The sequence below is a fragment of the Bos grunniens genome, chromosome 21, assembly GCF_055505025.1.
Source record: "Bos grunniens cultivar Pamir isolate PY7600 chromosome 21, Bosgru_T2T1.0, whole genome shotgun sequence".
In the NCBI taxonomy this organism is placed as follows: domain Eukaryota; kingdom Metazoa; phylum Chordata; class Mammalia; order Artiodactyla; family Bovidae; genus Bos; species Bos grunniens.
This window is the reverse complement of record NC_141185.1, coordinates 40,262,161-40,283,257: the sequence shown is the minus strand read 5'-3', so window position 1 is coordinate 40,283,257 and position 21,097 is coordinate 40,262,161. Positions and strand designations below refer to the sequence as shown.

Genomic DNA, 21,097 nt, shown 5'->3' with positions numbered 1-21,097 from the left:
CCATTGTGTATATGTACCACAACATCTTTATCCATTCATCTGTTGATGGACATCTAGGTTGCTTCTATGTTCTAGCTATTGTAAATAGTGCTGCAATGAACAATGGGATGCATGTGTCTTTTTTCAGTTTTGGTTTCCTCAGGGTATATGCCTAGGAGTGGGATTGCTGGGTCATATGATGATTTTATTCCTAGTTTTTTGAGGAATCTCCATGCTATCTTCCATAGTGGCATAGATATTTTTCTGCAATAAAAATCTGATCCAGCCCTACTCCTATTGAAAATGCTTCAGTGACTGGTCTTTGCCCCTGGGATAAAGTCCAGACTTCATGGCACACTTCACAAGACCCTTCAAGGGATGCTCTCTCTCAACATTTCCCTCTCCCTGAATCCTTCAGCTTCCCTAACAAGGCCTCTCCTGACTCCTCCTCTCTGGGCTTGACTCACATGTAACTGCCGTCAGTGCTCAAATGTGCCGGATAGTGATACTTCCAGGTTTATTCAAGTGTTGTCCTCTCCCTGCTCACCTCCTCCTGACTCTGCCAAAATAGCTTTACTCTGCTCTGAGGTCTCAGCCTAAGTGAGACATCCTCCAGAAAGCACCTTTGGTCATCCTTCCAGCCTGAGTTAGAGCCTCGCCTAGGTCCCTTGTCAGACCCTGATTCATGCACAACACTTAGGTCTCATTGTTGTCCTCTGACCTCCTGTCTCTCTTCTCTGCATTAGTTAGCTGGTTGCTGGCAGTGATCTATCCAAACACTTACTCAGGCTCTTTATTTCCCCCTCACTCAGCCTTCTTAGCCCTTGGCCTTTCCATGTTCATGCTTGTTACCTCATGTTTGCAGCCCCAGGTATCACGTCTGCATTGTCGTCAGTAAGAGTGGGGAACAACAGCACAAGGCGGCTCACCTCTTACGTCTATATAAAAATTCTTTTCAGACACCTCCCAGTAGAGTTTGGCCCAGATCTGAGCACTGAGGAATGACATCTAGAGATTTAGTGAAGGAGGAAGAGGTGCTATTTAGAGGAAAAGAAGAGAGCAGCATTGGAGTAAGAGAATACAGTGCCTTTGAAGAAGTGAGAGTGGCAGACACCATGCTGTGCGTTAGCTACTGCTTCTCCCACCACCCGAAAAGAAGAGGGAATCAGGAAGGATGGAGAGGTCAGCTCTGTGAATGGGTACAGAGCAGTGACCTTGGATTTATCTGCATCAGGGTTGTCGGTCATCTTGAAAACAGCGGCTTTGTAGAGCAGTGCTCACAAAAGCCATCTTGCGGCAAGTCAGAGAGTGAAAGTTCACAAACGTAACATCTCTTGTTCTCCAACCTCTGTTTAAATTGTCTGCACGTACTATAGTTGGTAACAGAATACAAAATAGTGCTCGTAAGTTTTTTATTAATATATCCAAAATATCAGTCATATAAAATTTTTATATTACGAAATTTTTATATTATGAGTTGTTATATTTGGACAAACTTCTGGTGAGCTATAACCTCTTGGAAGATTAGTTGAGGCAGCCTTTGGACTGATTTCCTTCTACATATTTCTGTAAAAATAAACTAACTAAAACTAACTGTATAATTACCAGTTCACTTAAAGGACTGGGTATTTCCATTGGTTCTTTCGGTTTCTGTCTGCATTTAATAGCCAGGAAATTCAATATTGTTGCCTGCAAAACGTAAATGAGATCTTCAGCTTATGGCAATATGGCAGACAAAACATTATAGGAAAGTTTTCACTCTAAAACACTTAAAATATGGGTAATTTACCTTAAATCCTTTTGAAATTTTATTTACTGTTTGTTTTAGATAACTAATGTATTCGAACAGTTCAAAACTTAACAGAACTTAAAGCATTGAACCCCCTTCTGGGCTGTCTACCCAAGTCCTCCCTGACCTGTTAGTTTCTTATTTACCCTTCCAACCTTTGTGTAAACAGATGAAAGTAAACATTTATATATATATTTTTTTCTGTCCTTACTGAAAATGTGGCATTATGAATATTTCCCACCTGGCTTATTTCACTCCTAGGGTATGCTGGAGACCTTCCTGTGGCCCCTTCATTATTCCTTCATGCACATCAGAACATTATGTCGGGGGGAGTGGACTGTAGTTTATTTAAATATTCTCTTATAGGTGGGCATTTAGCTCATTTCATTATTTTACTGTTACAAACAGTGCTACAATGACCATCTTGTACCTACTGAGTATTTATTATTCTTTAATCGCTAAGTTGTGTCCAAGTCTTTTGTGACCCCATGGACTGCAGCACGTCAGGCTTCCCTGTCTTTCACCATCTCCTGAAGCTTGCTCAAACTCATGTCCATTGAGTTGGTGATGCCATCCAACCATCTCATCCTCTGTCGCCCCCTTCTCCTCCTGCCTCTAGTCTTTCCTAGCATCAGGGTCTTTTCCAGTGAATCAGCTCTTCACATCAGGTGGCCAAAGTATTGAAGCTTCAGCATCAGTCCTTCCAATAAACACCCAGGACTCATCTCCTTTGGATGGACTGGTTGGATCTCCTTGCAGTCCAAGGGACTCTCAAAAGTCTTCTCCAGAACCACAGTTCAAAAGCATCAATTCTTCTCCAGAACCACAGTTCAAAAGCATCAATTCCTTGGTGCTCAGCTTTCTTTATGGTCCAGCTCTCACATCCATACATGACTACTGGAAAAACCATAGCTTTGACTATAAAGACCTTTGTTGGCAAAGTAATGTCTCTGCTTTTTAATATACTGTCTGGGTTTGTCATGTTTATAGGTATTTCTGTAAGGTAAATTCCCAGAAGTGGGGTGGCTGAGTCACAGGATGAGGGTGTTATAATTTTGGTGAATCCTGGAAAATTGCTTTGCTTGCTTGCTTGGGGAATATATCATTCCATACTTTCTCCAGCCAGCAGCTAAGCAAGACTATTCACCCCCTAACTTGGTAACCAGGTGGTTGCCAACTTTTGTATTTTGACCCTCTGATATGTGTAAAATGGTTTCGCAGATTTTTTTTTCTAATATATTTGTAAATTGCATTTCTTTTGTGAATAAAATCAAGCATCTTTTCATACGTTTCTTATGTTTCATGGACGTTTATAATTCTTTTTTTGTGAGCTCTCTGTTTGTGTCCTTTGCCTATGTGTCTTTTGAATAGTTAGTCTTTTTTTCCTTATTGGTTCCGGGCAAAAAACACACACACTGCACACTCACACACATGCACCACACATGCACCACGCAGGAGAACACAGAGACATGCACCTCTCGTATCTGCTCTGTGTGCCCAGTTGGGGGGCCATGGCTGCTTGTGGCTCACAGCTAAGGCCTCCACAGGTGTCATCCCAACCAGAGGATGTCACCTCACCCAAGACTCTACCCTCCTGGGGGGGGACTCCCATCCAGTGCCTTCTTTATGGCCAAGTGTAACAGCTCAACCCCTTCCTGATACCCACCAGGGTTCTTAGCCTTCCCCAATCAAAAAAAGTTGACTAGAGACCAGACAAGAAATGCAGGCAAGGTTTTATTGGAATCCCTGCTGCTGCAGGTGGGAGCAAGAATAAGCAACGGGTTCCCGTGCTCACTGGCTTGCTAAGTGAGGGGTAAGCATGTTCCTTATATGAGGTGAGGGTAGGGGTATATGTGTGTGCAGGGGGCATGTGCAGTACCCTGCTTTGGCTCTCTTAAGAAGTGGCAGTTTGGTTTTTCTGTCTTTTGTATCTTTTTGTCCAGAATTTGCCCTAACTGCAGGAAGTAGCAGTTTGGTTTTCTGTCTTTTGTATCTTTTTGTCCAGAATTTGCCCTGACTACACCTGCATGGGGTTGTTTTTAGTCCCATACAGTTTCTTTGTATATTCTTGCTTGAGGAGAGAGGTCCAGGTACAAGTATTGCAGCACTGAAGCTAAGGGTCCCAGATCCCCGCCTATCCCATTACCACAGAGTGGACATCTCTGAAGGGCCACCCTCACTCCCATGCCACTTGCCAGTTCAGCCGAGGCTCTCTTGCACCTTCACCCCCCACAGCGTGCCTCCCCTCATATTTTCTCATGAACAGACCTACCTCAAAGATGATGCCTCTTATGTGACAGAAGTTGCAAACATTTTCCCAGTGACATTTGCCTTTTGATATTTTGTATAAATAGAAGTCTCCCTGGGATTTCCCCTTACATTGCATGGTTTTGTCTGATTGTTCATGTATCAGTTATTGAGGTGGTGGGGTGGGTTGGAGGCCTGGAAGTGCCCCTCCCCACTAGCTGCTGTTATGTTTCAGAGCCCCCTGGTTATTCTTAGTTTACCAAATGAACGTTAAACTCTACATGTCTGACTCCAAGAAGGAAAAAAAAATGCATATATTTATGAGGTCAGATTAAATTTACAAATTAGCTATGAAGAAATGGTGATATTGAGTCTTCCAAGCTAAGAACATAGTGTATGCAGTTCTACTCTTGTGCCTTTTGGGGATATCATAATTATTCCACATATGTGTTTTACATATCTCTTTTAAGTTCATTTCTCAGTATTTTTCTTTTAGTTTTCACTATGAATGGAACATTATCTTCCATTATGTCTTCTAACTTATTTTTGTTTATATTTGAAGGCTATTTTTCATGTATGTCAATTCTGTATCCTTTGTATTGGTGCTATTCACAGACTATGTCCGGCTCTCTGCCTCCCTCTAGTGGGAACATGGATGCATTACTCCTCCTGGCCCCTGTGGCTGGATGGGCCCTTTGACTAGTTTTTGCCATGGGGTTGTGAAAAGACTGTGGTGCTCAGAGGGATTGGGGGCAGGAGGAGAAGGGGATAACAGAAGATGAGATGGCTGGATGGCATCACCGACTCTATGGACATGAGTTTGAGTGAACTCCGGGAGTTGGTGATGGACAGGGAGGCCTGGCGTGCTGCTATTCATGGGATCGCAAAGAGTCAGACACGACTGAGCAACTGAACTGAACTGTGAACCCAAATGAGGTGACACTTCTGAGTCAGAGTGTTTAATCCTTAGTTGGAGATGCTCCAGGACTTTCTGTCCCTCTGACACATTGAAGGGCAGTTTTTAAGAGTAGCTGCAGAGCTGGAGCTGACCCACAGCAGATTTTTGGGCTGAGCAGAAAAACAAACCTTTGTTGTGGTGGTCTCCCAGGTTTGGAGGCTGTTGCCATAAAATAGCAGGCATTCTGTGAATAGCCCATGTCAGTGTGCTTATCTTAGTGTCTCAGAGTAATTTCTGGTGTAGAGTTTTTACTTTTTATCTAATATGCATATATTCATCTTTCTTATGTCTTGTTGTAATATGTGCCTGGGATTTGTTTTAACCGGGTCTAGTAAGAGACACACACACACAGAAATGACTGTCATGAAGCAAGAAAGTTTCCCTCACAGTTCTGTAGAGGCGGGAGTCCTAGCACACAGGGCCACCCGGGGAAGCATCAGGGTCAGAAAGCAGAGGGAGAGAGGGGAGCACGTGGACACAAGGTATGCTCTTGTTACTGCAAGAAGGAGTGGGCAAGGCAGGGTAGCTGGTTTAGGAGTGACTGATTGAGTCACTTCAGCAGGCTGCAGCGTGCAGAGGCTGCCCCTGAGCCATCTCTGGCCCTGCATGATTGCCCAGAGCAGGAGGGCCTGACAGAGGAGATGCTTGGGGCTGTGGGCTCTGGATTGGCTTGCTTTCCTTACTGAAAGGCACACTTGCTGGGGAGTCACTTGTCGTTACTAAAAACTGAGAGTTCTGGGAAGAGTGAGCTCTCACAGGTCAACAAGACCTCAAAAATACAGAAATTAAACTGTATGATTAATCCATCTCCACTATGAACAGAACTCCTTAGCATTATAAAGTGGCCTTCTTCATCTTCCGTAATGCCTTTTGGCCTAAATTCAGCTTTATTTGATGTAAGATTATGACCACCTATATTGCCTTTTGTTGTTGTTATGATTATTATTGTTGTTTTATCTCTGCCTGGTAAACCTGATAAACCATGGTTCCTCCCCTTTAGTTATAACCTTTCTGAATCACTTCACTCTGAATATAGCTCCCATATACAGCACAAGTTGGTCCTTGCTTTTTAAAGTAATATGAAAAATCCTTTTCTTTAACTAGCTGCATTAAACCTATTTAAATTTATTGCTATGACAGATATGGTTGGTCTTAATTCTGTCATATTATATTTTCTATTTATATATAAATATTTAAATGATTTTCACTATATTTTATTAGCTTTTTATTTTAAAATGTTTTTTCTGCTGTTTAGACCACTTACATTTTTTATCTAGTGTTTACTTTTTAGAATTCTACTTTTATGTACTGCTATCCTCTTTCCCTTTTTCCTTTGTTTAATGTAATTATTTTTTATTGAAGTATAATTAATTTACAATATTATGTTAGTTTCAAGTGTACAGCAAAGTGATTCAGTTATACATATATATGTATTATTTTTTGAGATTCTTTCCATCATATGTTATTAGCAGATATTAAGTATAATTCCCTGTGCTATACACATTTTATATATATATATACATATACATACCTATTTTATATATAGTAGTGTGTATATATTAATTCCAGACTTGCAGTTTATCTTCCCCCCCATCCCATTGTCTCCTTTGGTAACCGCAAGTTTGTTTTCTTTGTCTGTGAATCTGTTTCTGTTTTGTAAATAAGTTCAGCTGTATCTTCTTTTTTACAGTCCGCATACAAGTGGTGTAATGTGGTATTTGTCTTTCTCTGACTGACTTAGTCTGAGGATCTCTAGGTCCATCCATGTTGCTGCAGACAGCATTATTTCATTCTTTTTGTGGCTAAGTAATATTCCATTGTGGGGCTTCCCCGGTGGCTCAGTGGTAAAGAATTGCCTGCCACTGCAGGAGACACAGGTTCAATCCCTGGGTGGAGACGATCCTCTGGAGAAGGAAATGGCACCCCACTCCAGTATTCTTGCCTGGGAAATCTCACAGACAGAGGAGCCTGGCAGTCTACAGTCAGTGAAGTTGCCAAGAGTCAGATATGACTGAGCAACTAAACAACAAAATATTCATAAATGTATATATACACACACACACATACCACATCTTCTCTACCCATGTCAGTGGACATTTAGGTTGCTGCTCTGTCTTGGTTATTGAAAAGAGTGGGGCTATAAACATTGGGGTGCATGTATCTTTTCAAATTAGAGTTTTCTTCAGATATGCCCAGAATGGGATTGCAGGATCATATGGTAAGTCTATTTTTAGTTTTTTTAAGGAACCTCCATACTGTTATCCACAGTGGCTGTACCAATTTATATTCCCACCAACAGTGTAGGAGGGTTCTCTTTTCTCCACACCCTCTCCATCATTTATTGTTTGTAGATTTTTTGATGATGGCCATTCTGATCAGTATAAATTGATACCTCATTGTAGTTTTGATTTGATTTGCATTTCTCTAATAATTAGTGATGTTGAGTATTTTTCCATGTGTTGGTTGGCCATCTATATATCTTCTTTGGAGAAATATCTATGTAGATCTTCCATCCATTTTTTGATTGGATTGTTTGTTTTTTTGATATTGAGCTGCATAACCTACTTGTATATTTTGGATATTAATCCTTTGTCAGTTGTTTAATTTGTAAATATTTTCTCCCATTCTGTCTTGTTTATGGTTTCCTTTGCTGTGCAAAGGCTTTTAAGTTTAATTAGGCCCCCCTTGTTGATTTTTGTTTTTATTTCCATTACTCTAGGGGGTGGATCAAAGAAAATATTACTGTGATTTATGTCGAAGAGTGTTCTGCCTATATTTACCTCTAGGAGTTTTATAGAATCTGGTCTTACATTTAGATCTTTAATCTATTTTGAGTTTACTTTGTTGATGCTGTTAGAGAATGTTCTAATTTCATTATTTTACATGTAGCTGTCCAGTTTTTTGAGCATTGCTTATTGAAGAAACTGTCTTTTCTTCCTTGTATATTCTTGCCTCCTTTGTTGTGGATAAATTGACCATATGAGCGTGGGTGTATTTCTGGGCTTTGGAATTCCTAGCCACAGCAATCAGAAAAGGAAAAGAAATAAAAGGAATCCAAATTGGAAAAGAAGTAAAACTGTTAAACTGTTTGCAGATGATGATGCTGTACATAGAAAAAGATGCTACCAGAAAGCTACTAGAGCTCATCAATGAATTCAGTAAAGTTGCTGGGTACAAAATTAATACACAGAAATTTTGCATTTCTATACACTAATAACAAAAGATCAAAAAGGGAAATTAATACCACATGATAAATATAATTAATACTGCTATATGTTATATATGAAAGTTGTTAAGAGAATAAATCCTGATGCTGCTGCTAAGTCACTTCAGTCGTGTCCGACTCTGTGCAACCCCATAGATGGCAGCCTACCAGGCTCCCCCGTCCCTGAGATTCTCCAGGCAAGAACACTGGAGTGGGTTGCCATCTCCTTCTCCAATGCATGAAAGTGAAAAGTGAAAGTGAAGTTGCTCAGTCGTATCTGACTCTTAGCGACCCCATGGACTGCAGCAGCTCCTCAGTCCATGGGATTTTCCAGGCAAGTATGTAGTACTATATGTCATTTATATCTCAACAAAACTGGAAGAGAAACAAAAAGAAAAAAAAAAGAGAATTTAAGAAATTACCATCGCATCAAAAAGAATAGAATGCCTAGGAATGAACCTACCTAAGGAGACATAGGAATGGTGCTAAAGCTGAAACTCCAATACTTTGGCCACCTCATGTGAAGGTGACATTGGAAGAGACTCTGGTGCTGGGAGGGATTGGGGGCAGGAGGAGAAGGGGACGACAGAGGATGAGATGGCTAGATGGCATCACTGACTCAATGGACATGAGTTTGAGTGAACTCCAGGAGTTGTTGATGGACAGGGAGGCCTGGCATGCTGTGATTCATGGGGTCGAAAAGAGTCAGACATGACTGAGCGACTCAACTGAACTGAAGGAGACATAAGACCTGTACTATGAAAAATATAAGTCCCTGATGAAAAAAATAAAAGCTGACACAAACAGATTGAAATACATACCTTGTTCTTGGAGAAGAAGAATCAATATTGTTAAAATGACCATATAACCCAAGGCAGCCTACAGATGCAGTGCAATTCCTGTCAAATTAAAATGGCATTTTTGGCAGAACTAAAACAACAAAAAAAATTTAATTTGTATGGAAACACAGAAGACCCCAAATATCCAAACAGTCTTAAGAAAAAAGAACATAATTGGAGATATCATGCTCCCTGACTTCAGACCATATTACAAAGCTGCAGTCATCAAAATAGCATGGTACTGGCACAAGAAGACATATAGATCAATGGAACTGGTTAGTTTTGTGATTTAAAATATCTTTCTGATATTTAGAAGTTATGTTTTTATCTGGTGATTATTTAAAAATTTCTACCTTGATGTATTATTCTTTCCCTTTTTCTTATAGTTGGTGTCAGTGATCTGCCTCAATAAAACTAATTTTATCTTCTTCCTCTTCCCACTCTCTTCTACCATCCAATTTAGTTAGTATTATATCATTCACATGTTTCTAGTGTTTTCCTTAGTCCTGTTACATATGTTCACCCTCAACTCTTAGGCGATGGATCAGCCCCAGGGCAGCCAGTAGCAGCAGTCAGGCTAGGGAGCCCTCTGCTGCCGAGTGTCCTCCAACATCGGTTCCAGTCTTCCCCAGACCCCCTTCCCAGCCACTCCAGTGGGACCTCTGCCTCAACCCCCGGCAGCACTTTGACCAACATCCAACAGCCAGTGAAGGTTTACACACTAAACGAGGACCAGCAGTGGGACAACCAGGGCACCGAGTGTCACCCAGCTCCGTGGAGCAGCTGAAGGGCATGTCTCTGCTAGTCAGAGCCTGAAAAACTTGGTCCACTGGAGAAGAATGCAAACTACTTCAGGATTCCTGCCTTGAGAACCCCACGAACAGCATGAAAGGAAAAATATGTGACACTGAAAGAGGAACTCCCCAGTGTGGTAGGTGTCCAATATACTACTGTGGAAAAGCAGGGAAATCGCTCCAGAAAGAATGAAGAGGCTGAGCCAAAGTGGAAGCAACACCCAGCTGTGGATGTGTCTGGTGGTGAAAGTAAAGTCCAATGCTGTAAGGAACAGTGTTGCCTAGGAACCTGAAATGTTAGGTTAAGTCCATGAATCAAGGTAAATTGGATGTGGTCAAACAGGAGATGGCAAGAATGAACACTGACATTCTAGGATATAGTGAACTAAAATGGATGGAAATGGGTAAATTTAATTCAGATGACCATTGTGTCTACTACTGTGGGCAAGAATCCCTTAGAAGAAACAGAGTAGCTCTCAAGGTCAACAAAAGAGTCTGAAGTGCAGTGCTTGGCTACAATCTCTAAAACGACAGAATGATCTCCATTCGCTTCCAAGGCAAACCATTCAACATCACAGTATTCCAAGTCATGCCCCAACCACTAATGCCGAAGAAGCTGAAGTTGAACGATTCTCTGTAGACCTTTGAGACCTCCTAGAACTAACACCAAAAAAAAAGATGTCCTTTTCGTTTTAGCAGACTGGAATGCAAAACTAAGAAGTCAAGATATACCTGGAGTAATAGGCAAGTTTGGCCTTGGAGTACAAAATGAAGCAAGGCAAAGCCTAACAGAGTTTTGCCAAGAGAACACACTGGTCATAGCAAACACCCTCCTCCAACAACACAAGAGACGACTCTACACATGGACATCACCATATGGTCAATACTGATATCAGATTGATTATATTCTTGGCATCTGAAGATGGAGAAGCTCTATACCATCAGCAAAAAAACAAGACCTGGAGCTGACTGTGGTTCAGATCATAAACTCCTTATTGCAAAATTCAGGTTCAAACTGAAGACAATGGACACTAGTCCATTCAGGTATGACCTAAATTAAATCCCTATGATTATACAGTGGAGGTGATAAATAGATTTAAAGGACTAGATCTGGTAGGCAGAGTGCCTGAAGAACTATGGATGGTGGTTCATACTGTTATACAGGAGGTGGTGACTAGAACCATCCCCAAGAAAAAGAAATGCAAGAAGACTAAGTGGTTATCTGAGGAGGCCTTACAAATAGCTGAGAAAAGAAGAGAAGTGAAAGGCAAAGGAGAAAAGGAAAGATATACCCAACTGAATGCAGAGTTCCAGAAACCGCAAGGAGAGATAAGAACATCTTCTTAGGTGAACATTGCAAAGAAATAGAGAAAAACAATAGAATAGGAAACACTAGAGATCTCTTCAAGAAAATTAGAGATACCAAGGTAACATTTCATGCAAAGACGGGTACAATAAAGGACCTAACATGAGCAGAGGCGATTAAGAAGAAGTGGCAAGAATACACAGAAGAACTGTACAGAAAAGGTCTTAATAAACTGGATAACCACGATGGTATGGTTGGTTACTCACCTAGAGCCAGACATCCTAGAATGTGAAGTCACGTGGGCCTTAGGAAGCATCACTACAAACAAAGCTAGTGGAGGTAGTGGAATTCTAGCTGACTTATTTAAAATACTAAAAGATGATGCAGTTAAAGTGCTGCACTCAGTATGTCATAAATTTGGAAAACTCAGCAGTGGCCACAGCACTAGACAAGGTCAGTTTTCATTCCAATACCAAAGAAGGGTAATGCCAGAGAATGTTAAAGCTGCCACACAATTGCACTCATTTCACATACTAGCAAGGTATTGCTCAAAATCCCTCAAGCTAGGCTTCAGCAATACATTAACTGAGAACTTCCAGATGTACAAGCTGGATTTAGAAAAGGCAGAGGAATCAGAGATCAAATTGCCAACATCTGCTGGATCAAAGAAAAAGCAAGGGAATTAAAAAAAAAATTACTTCTGCTGTTTGACTGCACTAAAGCCTCTGACTATGTGGATCACAACAAACTGGAAAATTCTGAAAGAAATGGGAATACCAGACCACCTTACCTGACTCCCAAGAAACCTGTTTTCAGGTCAAGAAGCAATAGTTAGAACTGGACATATACCCAGTAGACTGGTTCAAAATTGAGAAACTATATCAAGGTTGTACATTGTCACCCTGCTTATTTAACATATATGCAGAGTACATCATGTAAAATGCACGGCTGAATGAGGCACAGGCTAGAATCAAGACTGCCAGGAGAATTATCAGTTACCTCAGAAATGCAGATGATACCACATTAATAGCAGAAAGTGAAGAAAAACTAAATAGCCTCTTGATGAAGGTGAAAGAGGAGAGTGTAAAGCTGGCTTACAATTCAGCATTCAAAAAACGAAGATCATGGCATCTAGTCCCATCATGACATGGCAAATAGATGGGGAAACAATAGAAACAGTGACAGACTTTATTTTCTTGGGCTCCAAAATCACTGCGGACAGTGACTCCAGCCAGAAAATTAAAAGGTGTTTGCCTCTTGGAAGAAAAGCTATAACAAACCTAGACAGCATATTTAAAAGCAGAGACATCTCTTTGCTGACATAGGACTGTTTAGTGAAAGCTATGGTTTTTCCAGTAGTCACGTATAGATGCCAGAGTTGGACCATAAAGAAAGCTGAGCACTGAAGAATTGGTGCTTTTGAACTGTGGTGTTGAGAGTCCCATGGACAGACAGCAAGGAGATCAAACCAATGAATCCTAAAGGAAATCAACTCTGAATATTCATTGGAGGGACTGATGCTGAAGCTGAAGCTCCAGTACTTTGGCCACCTGATGCTAAGAGTGGACTCATTGGAAAAGTCCCTGATGTTGGGAAAGATTGAGGGCAAGAGGAGAAGGGGGGCAACAGAGGATGAGACAGTTGGATGGCATCACTGACTCAATAGACATGAATTTGAGCAAACTTCAGAAGATAGTGAAGGACAGAGAAACCTGGCGTGCTGCAGTTCATGGGGTCCCAAAGAGTTGACCACAACTTAGCAACTGAACAACAAATTATATATGTTCAGATGTGTATATTTGATCTGCCGACTTTGAATACTGTCTTGTACTCCCATGTAGTACAGCTGAGGCAACTGTGGTGGCCTCTGCTTTCTACCATTTTCATTTTGGCAGAATATTCTCCTGTCATTTGTATCTGTACCTTTGCTTTTACTTGGCTGCACATTTAAATACGTTTACTGCTCCCTCAAATTTCCCTTTGGTAAACCTCCATTCATTCTTGACTGGCTGGTACTCATCTTCTCCTAATTTTCTCAAGAACAATCCATGAGACTATTATTTCCTGAACTCATACCTGTTTTAAATGGGTTGTCTGTAGCCTTTATCCATGAAAGAATAGCCTAGATGGGTATAAACATTTCTTAGCTCACACTTCTTTATTTCTTTCAGTATCTTCAGGCATTGAATTTGGCTGCCAAGAACTATGTTATCAGCCTGATTGTTTTTCCTTTTTGCTGAAATATTCAAATAATTCTCTTTATCTTTAAAACATAATAATATTATAAGGCTATATCATGAACACTGTCCTTATATTTCTTTATTATACTAGGGAAATCTTCTTGTGGCCTTTCAATCTGTAAGATCAAGTATTTATGTTAGAAATTCTCTGTTTTGAAAGGCTAAGTCTGTGATTGCTTAGATTTCTCTCCTGAAACTGACATCTCCTCTGCTCCTTATTTTCCTCCCCTTTTCCCTGATTGGGTACCCAGGATCACTAGATGATGGCTATCCCGTTTTTGTTTCTTCTTAATTAATCAAAGGATACTGTGGAGCTTGTATATTTTAAATTGTTTAATATGTACATTTGTGTGAATTAAGTTTCCACAGTGGTTAAGAATATGCCTGCCAAGGCAGGAGACACAGGAGACACGGGTTTGATCTCTGGGTCAGGAAGATTCCCCTGGAGGAAGAAATGGCAACCCACTCCAGTGTTCTTGCCTGGAGAATCCCATGGACAGAGGGGCCTGGTGGGCTACACTCCATGGGGTCACAAAGAGTTGGACATGGCTGAGCACGCACACACACACACAATTTTTCTGAAATGATGAGATAAAGCATAATATACGGGCATGGTAGTATGTATTGTTTTAAATTTCTTTTTTTGAGAATCAGCCAAAAAGGGAATCACAAGCACCCAGATGTGGACCACAGTGTCTGTTCATGGCAATGTGATTTCACATGACAAATGCTTTCCTTATCTTGAAGTTTCATGAAATTTTATTACCATTGCATTTTAGCATACCATTTTGTTGAGTTTGCCTGATGATAAGGGAATAATAAATTACTTCCATATGATAAGAAAAATGCTTTCCCTTTTAATCATAGCTTTCTTGTTTTGAGCTCCAATGATGTATGTGTGGCATTCCTTTCACCTGTAGTCTCTGTCTATCATATCCTCCATAACCTTTTGTTTCTTTATTTCTGTCTCATTTCGTTCACTTTACTACTAATTTTCATTTTTCTGTTTTTTACTGTGGTAGCTGTACCTGTTTTCTCTCTGCTTCCTTATCGTGGAACTTCATCTCTGAAATTATTTTAACTCTTTTTTTTCCTCTTTTCTCCCCTGGGTTTAGTCAGTTCCTGTTTCACAGCTTCCCATGGGCTCATACATTTCTGCTTCATTGTTTTCCTTAATGGATGTGATGCTTTAGTGCTAAATTAAAGCATACATACCCCTTCAGGAGACAAAATGAAATACGGTGTTTAACTTGAGATCAGACCCCACTTGATGTTCCTGTTGAGACAAAAATCAAAATGAATTAGAAGTGTAAAACACAAGCACCTCACCAGTAGACTATGCTGGAAGGTGAAACCTGTACCTGCTGGTACCCAGTCACCTGCAGGTGACAAACACAAACCGAGGCAGCGCCCAGGAGGAAACATTTGTCAGGCAGCTGCCTCCACCTCTCGAGGCTTCAAGTTGAGAAACTGCAGACAGTGATACTGTCCTACCAGAAATACTGACCTTGGAGCAATACTGCTGGAACATCTTTGGAAACTCAGGTCGGCTACAGGAGAAAAATGACTATTTCTAGCTGTGCAAATTGCTCTTGCAAATCAAATCAGGATTCTGCACATAAAGAATCGGAGGGGAATATTGATTGGATAATTGACTAGCATCTGCCGTTGTTGAACATTTGGCCTGGAAACTTAGGATACAGACTGTAACTGGACCTATAGTTATTCCCATAGAGGTGGACTTAATCTTCAAAATGGGATATAAATTAATAGGAAAAAAAGAACAAGAAGAAAAATGGTGGGGGTAGGGGGAATCAGTGTGCTTTAAGGGCAGGGAAAGGTGAGGAGCCAGCAATGGGGACAGAGTGTTCAGTCATAGGACGCAGGGGCTGTTAGGATGTCATGTTGGACAGAGGCCTTCTGGTGTCTGCCTAGTGGCCTGGTGGCCTGCTAGTGTTCAGGGGATGGCCTGAGTGACACATGAATGAGAATTCCATGTAGTACAGGGGAGTCTGTGGGGAGCAGAGAAAAGACCCAGCAGGTGAGAACACTGGCAAGGTGGGGATGGAGGGATCCGGAAGGAGGGAAAGTCCTGTTACTGAGTCATGATGGCACAGGAGAGGGCACAGGAGAGGGAGATTTCAAGGGTGGTCAGCGGCCAGGAGCCCTGACACCCACAACAAGGTCGGGTTCAAGGGAACTGTAGCCCCCAGAAGCTTAGGCTTTGATCAGGACAGACCTGGATTTGAATCTCAGTTCTGTCACTTGCAAGCTGGATTTCAACCGTAAGTGACAGAGGTTAGACTATTCATAATAAATGAAAGCTTGTTATGAATAGTCTTAACACCAAGAGCTGTCCGTGTGCTCAGAACTGTACAAATGCAGTCTCCTCGCCGCACTCACCCCTCCTTGGCACTTCCATTTGGTGCATTTTATTATCCCAATTGCACAGAAATGTAACCTGAGGTTTCCTGTGTCACGGAAGTAGCCAGGGAGTGGGGCCAGACCCAAAGCCCGGGCTCTTTACTGCTCTGCTGAACCCTCCTCTAACAAGTGAGCTGGCTTCAGGGCTCGTAGCCTGTGGCTGCCCCAGTCACCCAGCTGTGCGTTTCGCCCAGCCTCAGCCCACTCCATCACTGTGGTGGTGCCACCATGGTGGGCCTCTGTGCCCTTTCACCTCATCTTCCCTCCGTGTGACATCTGTTGGGACTCTCCCAGACTGAAGAGCGGACAAGATGAAAGGGGATCTTGAAAGGTGTGCTCTCTGAGCACCAAACCCTACTCCTAGGCCATCAGGAGCCTGTCCCTCTCCACTATATTTTCTGTCTTTAGTAGATACAGTCTGTATGACCCGCCAGTGTCAAGCCCATCCCTGGGGCATCCATCCCTGTCCACGTGTCTGTAAGTTACCACTTGCGTTCTGGTTGTCCTGAGCAGCTGTCTTTGGAACTGTGCAGAGCTGGAAGCAGATCTCAGACCCCCTTAACTTCTGAGGACTCCATCTGCTGTCCATCGTGCTTGCTTCCCCTTCAGTGGCCTCATGGACCCTTTCCACACGCATAGACACTGGGGTCCTGGATCCCTGAGGAATTCTGAATTCTTTAAAATCTTAAAGTCATGCACTTGGGGCTCATTTGGGAGCTGTAATTTGTGGACAGTGCTGCTCCCTCCGTCTTCGCTCTCACCTCATACTTACTGGATCTCCATTTGCTAAGAGGTGTGGCCCAGGTTAGAACCAGGATGCTTGCCGGTTAAGGATATGACAGGTGTTTAGCAAACTGGGCAGGAGTCCAGGGCAGTGATGGGAGAATACAATGGAGTCAAGAGCAAGTGGGAAAACTCAGCGAGTGAGAGGTCTCTGGGCAGGAGATCAGAGCGGACTGGCCTTTGCTGATGGCTGGACACGTGCTTCCCAGCATGACCCCAGCTGATCCTCTAGGCATGCAGGAGGAACATACCCTCACCCTGGAGCGCTGGTCCACAGAGGCTATGCATGATCTCTGGGATGCTGCCTTCATGCTCCAGCCTGATCACCTGTGATGGGAACGTAGATCAGGAGCTCTGGAAGGATCTCCTGTCAGGCATGGGTAGTAACAGCAGGACACACTCTTTCCCAAGGGTGGAGAAGCACAGTTGGCTGGCTCCTGGGAGCAGGAGCTGGGGTGGGGCACAGCTCTGCTAGGACCGGGTCTTGTGTACAGGACAGCCCTGCAGGAAGATGCAGTCGGTGGGAAGATGAGATTGGAGGGTTCGCATGCACTGTGGTGCAGCAACCTTCTAAGCCTCACTTCCTGTTTGTGAGGAGCCAGAACAATTCCTGCTCCCCGTGGCGCTGTGGGACGATGAAATTCCTGGCTCACTCAGTGCTCCACGCGGGCTGTTTGCCTCACAGCCAGTATTTGTGGGGCTGGTGCCATTGCTAATACATGCCCCCATATTAACGTGTCTGCATTCCATGATAAGGTTGCGTTCTCAGTGCCTCTCCTCCACCTCCCCTCTCCCTGCCCTTTCTCCCCGACAGTTTCAGCCCTCCTGGGACATTTGCTACCCTTGGCCCTGCTTTAGAGCGAGGTGCCCACCCAGGTCATCGCCCCTGCTAAGGAATAATGTCCCTAAAGGCAGAGCCTGTCCTGCCCTCGGTAGACCACACGCTGGAGCACAGATGCCCATTTGATAGACACAAGCACTTAGACTAGAAACTGCATTTGCGACCACGCAGGCAATATGTGTACACTGTGATTGGTAGTTGTATGTAAGAGTGAAAGAGAGTGCTTTTATTTCTGCTTCAGCTGGTTTCTGTGACACAACTACCAAATGGTAATGGGGCTGCCTTCTGCAAAGGACCCCTACCTGTCACCACTTACAAAAACACCCCCAGACCTTGCTGAGATTCAGCTGAATAACCTGAATGATTTCGTTTGCTTTTCTTCCCCACTGAGATATGCAAAGATGCTTCTGTTGTGTCTTTGTTACCTGACTGTGAAAGAAAAAAATTGGATTAAATTGTAAATGATTGTATGATAGAATTTAAACATTTTCTGATTGATAGTATCAAGTCTGTGGCAGGAAAAATAAATTAGAAAGACCAGAGGAAGATGTTCAGATATTATTTTAGACATTCAAAGCCTCGTTCTGTTGTCTGTACCACTTAATTAGTCAATATAGTAAATACCTGCATTTTGAAGTTAGTTGGGAGAAGATAAGATTTTATTTGCTTTTTAAAACTAGAGCTAAGCTTTTAATTCTTTGCCTTTAAAAAGTACGTGGTTGCCTAATGGAGTCGGATGCAATGTGCGCTACCTCCTTCCTTCCATTGCAAGTCCACCAAATCTCAGAGTCAGGGATCAGAGCTCCCACGCTGAGTCCAGACCCCATCAGCTTCCCCTCGTGCTGTGAACCCCCAGCACCCATCCCCGCCAAGTGTGCCCAAGGCGGGCAGAGCTGTCTTGCCTGGTGCCCCACCCAGTTCATCACCTGAGCTCTGAGGTGGCCTCCCACCAAAGCTCCCACTCAGCGAGCACCCCCCACCCCGAGCCTCTGCCCTCTCCAAACTAAGCTTCAAGGCAGCACTAAAATACTGAGCGAGAGCCCAAAGAAAACGTGGAAATTCTTTTTGTTTACTTTTTCTTCCTCTGTGCTTTGCTTCCCTCGGAAAATAAGCTCTGCAACTAGGTTTTCAGAGGCATGGAAGGTTCTGCAGGGTCTATGAATCTAAGGCCAGGATAGTAGGTACGTCATGTGCCTCAGAGGGACCTCGGGCATGGGTGAGAAATTCTGCTTTTAGAGTACACATCCGACCATTTTACTCCTTCGAAAAATGAGAACTAAAACTACAAGGGCCTACTGTATAGCACAGGCAACTATATTCAATATCTGGTAATAACCTATAATGGAAAGGAGTCTGAAAAAGAATAGGCCTATATCTGTGCAGGTATAACAGCCTCTTTGCTCTATACCTGAAACACTGTAAATCAACTATGCTTCAGGTTTGTTTTTTTTTGAAAAGGGTAATGAAAATGTTCTGGGATTGTGTCGTGTGGATAGTCGCACAACTCTGTGACTATACTAAAAACCATTGAGTGAAAAACCAAAAAAGGAAAAGCATTTTTAAAAAAACAAGAACTCCTGGTGGGGAGTTGGAGTGAACAGGTGCTAACAGAGACCCTTCTTTGCAAGGTTCTTTGCTAACATGCGACCATTATTCATGCATCCGTGTTGTAATCTCTTGTCATTTCTCATCTCCAGGCAAAAACTGGGACCTCACGGCCGCTCTCAGTGACTATGAGCAGCTCCGACAGGTGCACACAGCCAACCTGCCACCTGTGTTCAACGAGGGCAGGTGCCCCAAACAGCCCGAGCGAGAGCCACCCCCTCCCGGGCACACGGCCGAGCGGCCCTGCCTGCCCAGGCAGGACGACATCGCCCAAGGTACCTGCTGCGGGGCCCGCCAGGCGCCAGCTTCCTGGTCCAGCGTGGTTTACAAGGGGGCTGGGGCAGGGGTGCACAGAAGGGTGAGGTCATCGCCTTTCCCAGCTGCAGGCACATGGGGCTCTTCAGGCACCACGCCTCACCCTGTCGCTTACAGCTTCCACTCCTGCCTCAGGGACGAGGCGAGTGAGTCCACTTCTCTGGGATCCCCCATTCTTCCTGGAGTTCTGGTTTTCCCAAACCGGACGTCTCTCACCCTTGCAAAACTATTTCCTAAGCGGCGTAGCCTCCAAACCTGTTCAACACTGACGTTCATTCTCCCGTGCGTTTCATTTTCCATGTCTTAATTACGAAAGTGGGAAAATTTCATTGTGACAAAGATATATAAAGGAAACGTGAGAGTTTTCTTCTCCACATCTTCCAAACCTCCCGGAGATGAACCAGTGGCCCCATCCTATTCTGCTCCTTCTGCTCCTTCTTACTTTGCTTGTTGGGAATGCAAACACACCCGAGTCGGATGCACGTACTGCTCTTGGCAGAGTGCTCGTTTCCTTGAGCAGTAAGTCACGATCGTACTCTCTTCATAGTTTACACCGTAGTATACACCATAGTATACACCATAGTATACGATTTTTCTAAACCATGTCTCTTCATGGTGATTCTGTCTTTTCTTAGATTTTGTTGTTAGTGGTGGTTTTTTGACACTACAGGCACTGCTATAATAAACTTTATACCATAACTTGTACGTCCTGGTGCTTTTATTTCTATCGGTGGGTATTTCCAAGGTGGATTTGCTGTACCAACACATATGTTTTTTTGTTTAATAACTTCAGGACTTGGTTCCCAAACACATTTCTGTTCACCATGTATGAAAACTGGGTGTTCCCCTTCATTTTGCCAGGACTGGGCGTTCTCATGATGGTTTTACTACTTTGTTTTTCTACTTGGCAGGGTAAAAAATAGTTTCATCTTGTCATTTGCTTGTTAGCCAGTTGGATTTCCTCCTCTGTGATATACTTATTCACGTACTTTGCCCGTTTTTATATTATTTTGTTTGCGTTCTTCTTATCAATTTGTAGCATTCTTTATAACGAAGACTAAACTACAAATATATTTTGCGTATATGTGTATATACACATATATATACATCCCACAGTATTATTTGCTTTATCACTATTCACAGAAAATTCTGCCTTACAAAATGTTTATATTACTATACATTCATGACTAATGGGTAACCTCTCCCTTTCTTTAGAAATTCTCCTGAAATTCAAAGTTACTGTCATGTTTTATTGTATTTGTTTTTTAAATGTTGTTCTTAGGTCTTATAAGCAATTTGAAATTTTTATAAATAATAGCTAAGAATCTAGTTTTGCTTCTCTGGATTGAGAATGAGCTAGTCTAGCATATCTATTCAGTAAAGCATCCCTTTCCCACTGAACTAACACGCCAACTTGGCTGTACATTAACGTAGCAAAAAATGTATTTGGCTCTGTTTCTGGACTCTGTGACCACCCAGCCTGCTATACTTGACTCTTACAGGTTCGTATAGTATCACTCTGCAAAGGCTAGTTCCTTTATTGCCGTTCTTTTTCAAAACCTTTTCACTATTTTTGGATATTTATTCTACCATATTAATCTTAAAATTGGAATACCGATTGGAAGTAGCTTGGGTTTTTATTTTATTTCAGGGATAATTAGTATATGGTAATACTGTTTTTCCACTCAAGAATATTGCATATACCACTCCATTTATTCACATTCTGTTAAGAGTTTAGGCACAGAGAAAAGCAATTTATTTTTTATCCAGTC

General features: G+C 42.5%; 1 protein-coding gene across 4 annotated transcripts in view; it reads left to right on the top strand.

Moving 5' to 3' along the window:
• The window catches only part of OTUD7A (OTU deubiquitinase 7A), a 389,075-nt gene that overhangs the window by 288,538 nt on the left and 79,440 nt on the right, over positions 1-21,097 (top strand). For all 4 annotated transcript variants that reach the window (XM_086364069.1, XM_086364070.1, XM_086364072.1 and 1 more), the window contains one exon: positions 19,103-19,285. In XM_086364069.1, coding sequence (XP_086220195.1) covers positions 19,103-19,285 — 183 coding nt within the window. The remainder of the gene's footprint in view (positions 1-19,102; positions 19,286-21,097) is intronic.